This window comes from Chrysochloris asiatica, unplaced genomic scaffold, assembly GCF_000296735.1.
Source record: "Chrysochloris asiatica unplaced genomic scaffold, ChrAsi1.0 scaffold00125, whole genome shotgun sequence".
NCBI lineage: Eukaryota > Metazoa > Chordata > Mammalia > Afrosoricida > Chrysochloridae > Chrysochloris > Chrysochloris asiatica.
Window position 1 is genome coordinate 4,192,295 of NW_006408643.1, and position 13,226 is coordinate 4,205,520.

The 13,226-nt window shown below is 55.6% G+C and overlaps 1 protein-coding gene across 1 annotated transcript in view; it reads right to left on the minus strand.

Moving 5' to 3' along the window:
* The window catches only part of KDM4B (lysine (K)-specific demethylase 4B), a 114,580-nt gene that overhangs the window by 35,544 nt on the left and 65,810 nt on the right, over positions 1-13,226 (minus strand). Inside the window, exons 8-9 of the mRNA XM_006868910.1 lie at positions 8,027-8,223; positions 418-599 (exon numbers count right to left, since the gene is read on the minus strand). Of these exons, the coding sequence (XP_006868972.1) occupies positions 418-599; positions 8,027-8,223 (379 nt within the window). The remainder of the gene's footprint in view (positions 1-417; positions 600-8,026; positions 8,224-13,226) is intronic.

The window sequence follows — 13,226 nt, forward strand, 5'->3', positions numbered from 1 at the left end:
TGTCTGCATGGGTCCCGGTAAGCTCCCACCTGTCTGCGGGGCCCTGCAGCTCAGGGGAGCCGCAACCACACACTGCCACGGTCCCCAATCCCCTGCACCATTTCACCCACCTGAGCTGGTCAGCACTCATGGAGTCCCTCCTATGCCCAACAGGGTCAGGGCCTGTCCTCCTCTCAGGGAAAGGGGGACACGCAGTGGGTGAAACACCCACAATGGCAGCCTCATTCCTGCATGTGGGTCCCCAATGGCAGGGCACCACCTAGTGGATGGGCATTTCTGAGGGAAAGGCTCTTATAAAAAATGCTCCCCTTGCCAAGAAAACACTCACGTCAGATTCTTAAACCACCAGGGATTCTATGGGCATGGCAGATGCCAGCTTTGCCACTAGGCATGGGCTCTGGGGCACCAGGCCGGGACCACGTGGCTGACACTGACCTTCCGCACCCTCTTCCTCCTCAGGGTCCACCTCCTGCGTGGCCTCCTCCTTAGCTCCCCGACCGGTGTCCTCTAGGAGGGTCGCCCCAGCTGCAACGCCCTCTCCGAGGGCCTTAGGGTCTTCTGACTTGGGCTTCTTGGGCTGACTCCGCTTCCGGTGGGACCTGGGGAGGTAGACAGGAAGTGAAGAAGCACAGAGGAAGATCCGTGGTCTGTGTGAGGCCAGCAGGTCGGAGCCCTGTGTCCCTGAGGCGGCAGCCACACCGGAGTCCCTGGGGGGCCTGAAGGGGCGTGGAGTGCAGGAAGGGCCCACGGGTATGATGGGCAGGTGGGCTGGGCAGGTGTTGATGACAGCTGGAGATGGGAGGCGACCACACGGATGGGGTGGGGGGACAGGCCCGCCCAGACGCAGCTGCACGCGGGGGTGGGGGTGGGACACACAAGGAGTCTGAGCTCCGGAGGAAGGAGACAGCAGGGTGTGGAATGCCTGGGCGACAAACACAACAGAAAGACACTTACGACAGGCCCGGCTTTTTGGTCTGCTCTTTCTTCCTTTCTAGATTTGATTTCCTCTCCTCCTCAGTCCTTTTCCAGTGTCTGTTTTCTTTCAGACTAATTTGTCTAGAATGTAAATTTCAGGGGTTTTCTCTAGGCTTCTTCCCAACTCCCCATGACAGCTCCCCTGAGGGAGGCCCCGTCCCCCTCCAGTCCTGGCCTGGGGCCCTGGTGCTTCGGGACCACTCCCGCTCCGTCCCTGGCCAGCGCCATCGTTCCCAGGACCCCATCGTTCCCAGGACTGGCCTGCTGGGCCAGAAGCAAAGGCATCCCTGACCGCTGGCCTGCAGACTGGGCCTAGCTACAACTCCCTCATGAGAAAGAGGACGGTGGGGACTAAGAGACAAGAAGAGAAACAAAGGCAGGTGAGCTTTGCAGAGCCTGCGGGGACCCTTCTCCAGGCAGGGGATGGAGAAGCTGAGTGACATCCCCAGGGCCCCAGGCAGACACTGTAAGTGTGGGGACCCACTGCCCTCGTGATCTCAGCCCAGTGCCCCAGGCCTCCCAGGCCCAGGTGCTCGGTCTCATAGAGCCCACCCATTCACCTTCTCCCTTCTCGGGTACAGCAGCATCATCACGTGCTCTCTGCATCCCCTGCCCACACCCACACCCACACCCAACTTGGGGACAGACCCAAAGAGCTCCTGCCGGACCTAGTCACAGACACTGCTGAGGGAAGGCGCTGACTCGCCAGTCCACATCACTGGAATGTCCCACCAGCCACAGGGCCCAGCTCTGGCTCAAAGGCCAGCCTGCCCGGAAACCTCCTGGGTGACAGTGGCGGCTGGGGCTCAGACACTTTGATCCTGTGGGGGTGCCTGCAGCAGCTGCATCTCCAACACTGAGGTGTCAGAGAGGGGGTGCGGCCTGTCCCATAGTGGGGCCCATTTCCTGCCCAGCCAGGCTGGCACGAGTGGCAGCAGTAGCCCTGTCCTGCAGAGAGCCCCTGGGCCTGGCCCTGCTTGCCTCCACAACTGCCTTCTCTTCATTGCTCTAGGGCACCCAGCCCTCACGGCCACCGGCCCCCCAGCTCTCCATGCTGGGTGCTGGACGCCACCTCCTCAGAACATCCCCTCACACTAGTCACTGCCTAGCTCGCTAGTGGCATCCCTGGGTTTGTCATGCGCCCCAGGGCCGCCTGCACGTGACATTGCGGATGAGCCACGAGAGATGACCAGCGAGCAGCAGAAGCGGTGGGAGCATGGTGGGCGGGTGGGCATGCGGAACAAGGGCACACAGGCAAGGTACAGCAGGGTCCTTAGGGGGGCTATGGGGGTGGGTGGGTCACAGGGGCTGGGATGCAGGGCCCCGGGTCAACACCCCTCCCAGGGTGAGTTCTTATCCCAGAGGAACACCAACAGCCCTGGGCAACAAAGGCAGTTCCACCAAGTTGAGTGTGGCAATGTAGAGGTGCATGCCCATGGGAGACAAGTAATGTCCACTGTGCCCTGACCCAGGCCTCCAAGGGTCCCCAGGAGGGCGTCCCAGGTCTCAGAGTGCTGCCTCTGTTGGAGGGCTCCCACTGAGGCACCCCCTCCTCCTGCCCACTCACCTTGCCTGGGTTTCCTGCAGGAGACCTGGACTCCTCAGGCCCCTCCACTTGTCCAAAAGGTTCTGGTTCTACCTGACATTCCTGTCCCCTGAGAGCCATGTCTGACCCTATCTCCACTGCAAATAGGGTGTTCCAGAGCCCCTCAGCTTCCCTCAGCCCCCACACGACACTGGGCTGAGAGCTGGGGTACCCCCCAGGACCTGAGTCCCCAGCGGGAGCCTCATGCAGACAGGGCACAAGGGTAACTATACATGGGGTTGGTCCAGGCAGTTCTGACTCACAGCAACCCCACGTGACAGAGTACAACTGCCCCATAGGGTTTTCTAGGCTGCAATCTTTACAAAAGCAAATCGCCAGGTCTTCCTCCCAGGGAGCCACTGGGCGGATTCAAACTGTCAACATTCTGGTTAACAGCCCAGTACCCACCATTATACCAGAAGGATTCCTGGGACTACAAGTAGGTACACACAACGATGGCCCTATAGCAGAGTGGGAAAACCAAACCGCACATCTGTGCACAAAGAAACATCCATTTCGTACAAACATAAACTGGGGGCAAGAAGGCTGGAAGAGTCACCACCAATTTGTCAACAGACTTCGGGGAGGTAGGGGCACCCTAGTTGCAGTTTGGCTCATCGCAGCTGTCCCCGACTCACTCCCTAGATGCCCACTTCCCAACACGGTTTCTTCTGGAATTTTCTTCCATGTTCCTCTTCATGTTGCCTGGCTTCCTTCTGTGGTCTGGGTTTCCTCCACTTGGCTCAGGACCCCCACTGGCCTCTCTCCTCACATCTGCCAGCACCTTTAGTTGCAGTAATAATCAATCTTTACACCTTTATGATGCCACAAATACTGCTGAGCCGTGAACCACGGAGCTACTCTGCCTGGACTGTGGGCTGGCTCTTTCTGAAGTTAATGGCTGTCTCTCCTTCTTTCACATGCTGAGCTTTCTTGGTGTTTCCAAACTCTCTTAGAGACTCCTCGCGGTGCGCGGTGTGGTGTCCTCCAGTGGTGTCACGTGCTGCTCAGTGAGGTTGCTCCAGCTAGGTTGGATCACACTTCCTTGAGCCCATGTCTTTCCTGGATTACACCCGTGTTTAGTGGAGCACATCCTTGAGAAGCTTCCTGAGAAAGGAGGGTAAATCCGAGACGGCTTGTCCCGTGCCCGTGGAGATGGAGGTCTGGCTGCCAGGTACCTACTTCCAGGTTGGAACGTATTTCTGGTCAGAATTCCAAAGCTGTGCTCGTTTGTCTTTGTCTGGGAAGCACCACAGTTTATAAAAATTCAACGTCGTTGGGGTCCCTCATGCTTTATGGTGACCTGTGGTTTAGCCCCAGAGCTGTGAGATTCACAAAGCTGAGCCATCGTGTGGGTAATTTTTAGGAGGTGACTTTTTAGGAGGAGCTTGCTTGGCTGTGAGTCCAAAGGCTGGTGGTGCAGGAGAAAGGTGTGGCAGTCTGGTTCTGTAAAGAGTGACAGCCTTGTGCTGCTGTCCTTTGGGGTCACTACCAGCCACAATCCACTTGATAGCAGTGAGCTGTAAGGTGACGTTAAATCTGGAAATGTAAGCCTTTTGGTTCGGGTTAACTTTTCTTCTTTCTGTGTTTGGACTCTGGACTGAGCCTCTGCCTTTCTGGTCTTGTCTACCTTCCAACATGATCACCATGCTGCTCTGCATTCTAGACTTGGGTGGGCTGACTCCCACTCTTCGAGGACGTTTTTGTGCTCTCGTTTTCAACCTTCAGGAGCTGCCTCTTGCCTCAGTATCTCTTCTTTGCTGGGACAGCGCTTTCCCCCACTCTGCCGGAGGCGCCTTCTGCTAAATGCATCAGCTCTGCCCTCACACTCCTCTTCTCTTCTCTGCTCTGCTCTCTGGCTCTCACGCTGGAGTGTGTTCTGTAACGTCTAGGGTCCCCAGGTCTGCAGAGAGGAGCCGTGCAGCAGTGGGTACAGAAGACCCAGGGACTCCCAGTATCAGACTCCAGAGTGCTGTGACCCTGGGAAGACCCCCCTCTCTGACCAAGATGAGGGTGTGAGCAGCTCCTCACACGTGGCATTGAGTCCTTGCCTCCTGTGTCCAGCCCACGGCATGGTGTCCCTATGCTAAGAGTGCTAGTGTCTCTGGGCCTGGCCCTTCACGCACGTCATGTGTGAGCACTTTCCTCCTCTGCTTCCCTCCCCTCACAGGCCCCCGGGCCCATCCCCCCCATGAAGCCTGTGCTCAGCTACACTTTCTTCTTGGCCATCTTCAGAGTATTTCAGGAGTGAGCGGCAAGGAACGTGCACTTTTATCTGCCAGGTTTAACTGGGAGTCACATGATGGCATTTCTAGGCTCCAAACATTGGGACTTAGTACAGATTACACTCTGTTGTAGAGGTGGAGGCAGACATCCCTGAGATCTCAGGTGACAGGGAGGGTAACAGGGACACAGCCTCTTCCGGCGTCTCCTGGTCCTGTCCCAGAGGGGCACAGTGCTCCACAGCACCCACAAAAGGAGGCTGGCAGCTCTCCCAGGACAGACTGACTGGGAGTCCTGCCTCCATAGCCGACCTTGGAGCCCCAAGGTTGTCATCCTGAAGAGCCTCTCTTCCCTGTAGACTTGCAACACTCAGGAAGCACAGATGTCCCGGGACATGTGGTGGAAGAATCCCGGAAACAAGCAGTGCAGAGACAGGCTGCATACGGCGGCGGCGAGCGCGGCTGCTGGAGGTCTGAGAGGAGGGGCTGCGTGAAGCCTGCTGGGCTGGGCACCAGCGCCATAGCCACCTCCTTCCACCATGGAGTCCCGGGACCCGGAGGGGAGGAACATGAGGGCTCCCCGGAAGAGGTTAGAGTGCTGGGGTGTAGCCTGCAGAAGCCTCCAGAGAGGGGCAGGACAGGGGTGGCTGAGAGAAAGGAGAAAGAGCAGCATCCCAAATGAGCACCCATGGGCCTGCAGTGTGGACATAGGGGTCAAGAGGGGTGGTTGGACTTAAAGCCTGCCCCAACTCCATTTCCTCATCTAGGGCATGTCTGAAGGCATTGTCACAACTGGGGTGCGGGGTATGGGAGGTTACTGACATTGAGCAGTGGGAGGCCAGGGATGCTGCTCAACACCCCCAGTGTCCAGGGCAGCCCCACCCCAGAGAAAGATCCAGCCCTGAGTCAGCAGTGCCCTCGGGGACACAGCCAGAAGGCTTGGTCCACCCTCCCATCCTTTCCAAGCCAAGGAGCTTCAAAGGGTGCCTCCTCACACAAAACCCGTGCTTGCTGCTCAGGGAAGCCTGGCGGGGGAGGGGAGGACGAATCCCATAATTGGGGGGGGCACCGGCAGAGCTGAGAAGCGGGTACCAGGCGCAGGGGAGGCTTGGGCTGGAAATGCAGCTCACCACCAGCCTCCCTGAGAAAAGGGCCCCAGCCACAACACTAAAACAAGGTGGGGACCAGCCCTCTTTTACATCTTGAAAGAAAATGATATCCCTGGGAACAGGAAACACGAGGTCATTTGTGATTCAGTCCCACTGTCAGAATACATGGCTCCCCAGGACAGCATGGGAGGAAGGAACAATGTGACAGGCTGGGCTGGCCTGTAAGCGGGGAGGGGGCGGCGCAGCACGGACAGGGTTTGGGCCATCAGGAGGCACGAGAGTGGCCTGACTAGGGTGGGCAGGGACACAGGGACACACGGATGTATTTCTGGGAAGGTTACTTCCTCTGCCCAGAGAAGCTTCCTCCTGAGGGGCCACCTGGCCAGGTCCACTTCTCTTGCTAGCAGCTCTGTGGTGCTGTCCTCAGGTACTGCTGAGTCGATTCCAGTTCACAGCGCCCCCCTCCACCCCCAGAGGCGCCACCCAGCCCACAGAGAGCGGCCTCGTCCTTCCAGGAGCAGACTGCCACGTCTTCTCCCTAGAGCTGTGGGGTGGGTTCAAACCGCAGCCCTTTGAGTAAGCAGCTGAGTGCTTCCCTGTTGTACCACCAGAGCTCCTTGGCAGCTCTTTAGACAGCTCTAATCCCATTCCCTTCCTGGAATGAGGCACCTGTTTATTGGCAATCCATTCTGTTGACCAATTAGCCAGAGCCACAATCAATTAACCATTATGCAAATGACGCAGGAGCCCCGAGAACCCGAGTCTGTGGGTAGGCTTGCTCTCCGGCTCCTCACCGGGTCACTGCAGGAGCCGCCACAAAATGGGACTCACCAAAGTTGCTTTTCATGAGGAACACACAGGAGAGCAGGAAATCAAAAGGACAGATAACAAAAGAAACCAGAAAAGGAAGACTCACCTTCACCTGCCTCTCAGGAACAGACTGGCAAGCATGCCTGAGCGGAGGGAGAACAGGGGAGGGGAGAGGCCGACGGTGCCCAGGATGAGGGCTACCCATGGGGGAGAAGGTTCCAGAATGGGCATGCTTTTCACACACCCGTCTCCTGCCTGTCTGTGCAAAGTTCAGCTGAGTGGCTCTGCCATGGAAATCGTGTGACCAGACCACAGCCTACCCCTTGCCCACAGGGTGCTGGGCCCCTTGCCAGCTGGGACAAGAGGACTCAAAAGTAACTGCAGGCTGGACTGGGGACATGTGTCACGGTCGACGCTGGAGACACAGGCGGAAACCCCCAGTGCTCGTTTTTTTATGGAGGTGAGCTAGGCAAGGGTTTTATAATCTTACAAAGTTGAGGGAAAATATAAAAGAAGACTAGTTTGCCTTGTGAAATTTACATGAAATTCACATTTCAGAGTCCATAAATAAAGTGTGGTTGGCAGCAGCCCTGTCTATTGGCAGTTTTCATGTTACAACAACAAGGCTCAATGGTCACAGAGCCACTGGGGACAGCAAGTCTGCTCAGTGCCCCCTCTCCCACCCTCTCCCAGGCCCCCCTCCCTCCGGTCACTCTCAGGGCTCCACAGGATTAAGTGCCCCTGGGCTCTTAACCACATCGGTGAGCAGGCCAGACCCTACAAACACTTCCCAGAGAAGGAGAAAGTGGGAAAAACCGGACTCAAGTACAGAGAAGGGCCGTGTCGTCCGCCCCCCCACCCCCACAAGGTCATGCGCACTGGCTATCGGCGTGTCAACTGGGGTACAGGTCCCTGTGGGTAAAGTGGAGGCCTTGGGTTTGAGGGTGGAATTCCAAGAGTAGGGGGGAAAGGCGGACCAAAGATGTCCCTGCAGTGAGGTCTCGGCAGTCACAGTCATGACCTTGAATCAGGGGCCACTACGCAAAGGGAAGACATGACCCGGCCCCACACAAACCAGGGGCCTTGGCCACCTTGTGGCCTCTTGGACTGGTCCTGAAATGGCAGATGTAGGGCTCTCGCCACCTCCCCGTGTGTGACAGGTCCTCCCCTCAGCAATGTGTATGGCCATGGGGCAGTCTCCTTGGGAACTTGTGTGAGGCAGGAGGGGGGCGGGGCGGCCGCAGCATCAAGGTCATGCAGGTGGTCTGGCCTGGACACTGAGCCGCACCCAGGGCCGGGGTGGGCCAGTTGGGCACGCCACTCACCTGCGCAAGAGCTTGGCCTTAAGGGAGGCGCAGGACGCGCTCCAGGAGCTGAGCGCCGGGCTACTGAGCGCGGTGGGCCGCGTGTGGTCAAGCACCGTTAGGTCCTTGCCCTGCTTCCACTGCTCATAGCGTTCCGGCTGCAGGATGCGCACGAAGACGTCCATCGAGATCTTCACCATGTCCTTCCGGCACGTGCACTGTGGAGGGAGGCAGGCGTGAGGCTAAGGCTGCTCTTCCACAACGTATGGCTGTTTCCGTCCCCAGGACCAGGGAGTCAGCTACACCAGTGACAGCTGCCGTCCACTCCAGCCCCTTGAGGCCCTCTATGAGTCAGAGTAGAACTGTGCGCCACAGAACTTGCAGTGGTTGATTATTCAGAAGCAGACTGCCAGATCTTTCTTACGAGGTGCTTATGGGTGGACTCAAACCTCCAAGTTTTTAGTCAGTAGCCAAGTGCTTAATCATTTGCACCACTCAAGAGCTTTGAGGCTATGAGGTGACACCTCAACTGTGGAACCTTAGCCTGCCCCATAGTTAGGAACCCTAGGTGATGCAAATAGGTAAAGCGCTTGGCCGCAAATGACAAGTTGGAGGGTCAAGCCCACCCAGCAACATCGCAGAAGAAAGGCCTGGCAAAATACTTCCAAAAAAATCAGTCTTTCGTTAAAAATCCTGTGCAGCTCAGTAATTCTACTCTGCATGTGTCCGTAACTACTTTTTCAGTCACCTGGTGAGCGTTGACTGAAATGAGCCCTGTACACCGCGCTGCGGGTTAGAATCAAGATGGGAGGCAGCTCTCAGAAGAAGCCTACAGCCAATGTCTGTACAATAGAAATCTCTCTCCAATTCTGACGCGCACGTGCCCAGCAGATGGAAACATGAGGACTACTTTCTAAAAGCCAACAGAAGAGGTGTCAGGCAGCACAGCTGACAGAAAACCAAACAAGCCCACCAGCACAGGAGCCTTGCTGCGAGGGAGCTGGGGGAGGTTGACAATGATAAGGGCACCCAGACTGGACTTGACCTAGGACTCAGGACACACCCAGAGACACGTGTGTGTGTGTGGGGGGGGGGGGTGTCCTGCATGGGGTAGGACACAGCTCCACCCTCTCCCGCCTCCCCCACACAACCAGGCTGAGGCAGAACCACCACCAACTGCATGCTGCAAACTTCTCTTTCCACAAGCTCTCCGGTGGCTGCTGCCTTTCTCAGCCGGGATGAAGGAAGCGTAAAGGTAATGACTTAACTTTGAGTGTGAATGAGCCTTCCAAACGTCCCTCAATGTGCTCTGGACACACTGATATATTTAGGACCCCAAATTTGGGGATGCTGGGAGTGGGTAGGAAGACCAAGAAGAACATCCGGGTGGGGGTGAGAGGCACCTTCTGCCTGCTGGCAGAGCCCAAGCCCAGGAACAGTAATCACCCAGCCAGGCTGTGCGGGAGGGATTATTTATGGTCAAGCGATTCCCAGCAAACTCAATTCCTTTAATGAAAAATGGCGCTGGAGAGTGGGGCTGGCGATGTAATTTGGCTGCAGAGTGACGGAGGCACAGATGGTGCCCAAGCAATGGATCCTGGCCCGGCCACCCTCAGGGGCTAAAGGGGTCTGTATAGACAGGCTGCAATTGCCTTTCCTCAAGTAATTATGGGGGCACCTGAGCTGGCTTCTCAACAGAGTCTGCCCTGGAGGGGACCTTCCTAACCACGTGTGCTACAGCTCTAGCTTGCAATGGGGGTTTTCACTGGGGGAAGAGAGGACCTGAGGAGGCCCTTAGCTGGTGTTTGACTCCATCCAGCAGTGCTCTGCAGAAGAAAGGCCTGGTGATCGGCTCCCATAAAGCCTACAGCTGAGACAGCCCGAGGAAGCATTTCTCCTCTGTCACACAGGGCCTCCAGGAGTCATACTTGACTTCATAGCAATGGTAGTTTGGTTTTGGGATGTGACAGCCTGGAAGATGCGGGCCACACTCCTGACATCATACTGGGACATGTGCGGACACCACGTGCAGACTCTCCAGTTCCTCAGGTGCCACTTACTGTCCCAGGGAGGCTGCCTCCCAACACCAGTGAGGAATCAGTGTCCACTGAAACGCATCAGGCGCCGCCCCCCACCATCTGGGACTGACTGGAGTTACCCAAGTTAACAGTTCTTGATGGAGTTCAATTTCTGCTCCACGACTTCTAGACAGAGTCAGAACTAGCCCTCCAAGGGGAGCTTGGCTGTTTCATTAGATTCTGATGGGGAAATCAGGCCCAAATCGGGGCGAAGGCTGTCTGAGTGGCCCCCTGCAGGCTGAGCACGCCCCAGGGCCCTGTGTGCTGAGGCTGCCTTGGTGTCAAATGCTTCGACAGCTCCGAGTGGCTGGGTAATGAGGACAGGCTGCTCAGAAGGCGGCTGCTCAAATCACTGCAGCCAGAAGCAAGGGGACAATAATTGCTTCAGTGCCGGGTAGGGCATCTCAGGACAGAAGGAGACAAGGTGAGAGGGTTGGCAAGGGTGAGGGGGCAGAGAGCATGGCCTCACAGGATGTTTTGTGGCTCCCCGGGGCACCCTTCCTGCCTGTGGGTTCAGTCTGTCTATGCTCTCTCAGCACAAGCCCTGTTGTCTTCATTCACCTTCTGCCAGCAGAGGGTTGCCCTGACTCAGGTCGTGGTGGCTGAGTCCCTCTCACACCCTAGGGAGCAGGCTGAACCCCCCAAGTGGACCTGGAGATGCGCCTGACACACGGCCCACCAGAGCCACTGCTGCTGCACACCCAGAACAGAGAAGGACAGGCCAGCTCTGCACCCCCAGGAGGAAAAGGGACACATGCAGAGTACCAATCCCAGGCCTCAGCAAGGCCGGTTCTCCAAGGAGCAAATGCCAATGCTGGAGACAAGCTGAGCGGCTGTGACAAGCCTCAGACACATGCGCCGCACAACACAGCTTCACTGGTTTCACGCAAAAATGTGTCTCGACCTCCCAGCCAACGGTCTAGCTGACGCAGAGAGTAAGAAATCCAGCTCCAATACTGAGAGAAAAATGCATGCGTAAAAGCCTTAACCACATTACTGGCTGATTAGATCAGTGAGGGTTCTCTGTGGGGTGGGGTAGCATGGTATACTGCTGCTAAGATTTGGTTTCAGACAGTTTAAACGGCAGTAACATCCTTGCAAGATATCTGTCATCTGAAGAAACACAAAATGCACAGTTGTGAATCGGTCAGGTCCCAATTATGAGCAGAAATCTTTAAAACAAGACAAGGAAATTCATCAGAACACCAACTGGGGGGTCTTTTGCTCATGAGATTAAGCCGTCTTTGAGCTGTTTATTCTTCAGAGCTCACTATTGAGCAGGTATCCCATGTAAGCCTGGGGTTGGTACATATGGCTCAAGGGCCAAAACAAGCTTGTATTTGTAAATAAAGTTTTATTGGCATACAGCCACTACCACTTGCTTATGTATTGTTTATGATGCTTTCCACTGGGATGGCAGAGCTAAATTACAAACAGTCGCTATGGAGACCTTTCAGGCACAGAGTCCTTTACAAGAGGAGTGCCGCCTCCAGTTTAAGTCAGACCACGATGTGCTGTGTTACCTGCTCTCCAGTAATCTGGGATCCCGGTGGCCTTCTGGACAAGGGAACAAAAGGTGACCGAGTCCTGCATCATCCTCACCATTGTGACCCCCTGTCCATTACATTCTCTACTTCACTAACACCTAACAACCCGGCCCTCCTGATGGTGTGTCCAAGCCCAGAGAGCTGGAATCCACAGGGCTTCCAATGGCTGCTTTTCTGAAGCAGGTCGCCAGGCCTTTCTTCCTAGTCTGGAGGTTCTGCTGAAACCTGTTTACTAAGGGTGAATCTGCTGATAGCTAAACTCCCGGTGGCATACTTTCAGCATCACAGCCACATATAAGTCACAGTGGCAGGACACACTGACAGGGGGAAGAACATTTTTACATGGCAACTAACCAGTGGGCACAAGAACCCACCTGGTTCCTGAACTGCTGACCCCCTCAGCTCTGTCTCTTCTGGGTACGTGCCTGCCACACCTCTGGCCGCTTACTGTGGGCACACAGTCCCTAAGCCTAACAGGACCCAGACATGCCTCACCTTCATCCCATAGCCCTGGGCAGGGCTCAGGGCGGGCCCCACACTGGATGGGGGCTGGGGTACAGCCATGACACATCCTGCTACCCCCAGGAGGCCAGCTGGCTCCAGGCCCCCAGGTCCCTGCTGGATTTCACGCCCTAGTTTCTTCATTTTTTTCTTAATGAACTCCAAAACTCACAAATGGAAGAACACAGAATTGAGGTCCTGAAATGGCATCTGAGGATTCAGGCTTCATTTACGAAGAAGTACTATACCAAAGCCTGTGTCAGAATCTGGAAATCGTGCAGCCTGGGAGGTAGGTTTTCTTGTATCTTTTTGCAGCAGTGGGTGAGTCGTGGGTGGGGGTATTCACTTTCTTACTTAATTCAGTTCCCGTATGCTACATCTAAAGGCAATGCTATTTTGTAAGCACTAATGAATGATTAGTCCTGGAGTCCTGGTGTGGCACTGTGGGTTAATGCACCAGACTGCAAAGTCGTTTGAACTACAAGGTCGGCGGTTCAAGCTCACCAGCTGTTCCTCGGAAACCCTATACAGGGTTGCTATGGGTCAGAACTGACTCAACAGCACTTAACAATAACAGTGAATGATGACGTAGGGTCAGCAGGGATAGAATTCTTTCCTTTCACTCGGGACACCTGGGTTCAATTCCTGGCCACTGTACCTTATAAGTAGCTATCAGCCTTGCCTGTCCATGGAGGCCTGTGTGTTGCTAGGATGCTGAACAGGTTTCAGTGGATGTTTCAGACTAAGATGGATGAGGAAGAAAGGCCTGGAAATTGATTTCTAAAAACCCTATGGATCATGCAGATGGTGGGCATGGCAGCATTTTGTTCCTTTGTGTATGGGGTCACTGTGAGTCAGGGGCTCAGGGTTCCACTTGACAGCAGCTAACAGTAACAAGACAATATAAAATGAGACAGAAATGACAAGAATGATGCTCCCTGAAAGATCCCATTATACAAGAGAGCTTTGGGGAAACAACCCTTGTACACTCTCCACTTCTCCGACCCAGGTAGAAGGTCCACTCCTAAGACCTTCAGTTTCCCAAGGTTTGGGACACTTCAATAAAATACTGATCTTAGCTTAGATTCTGCAATT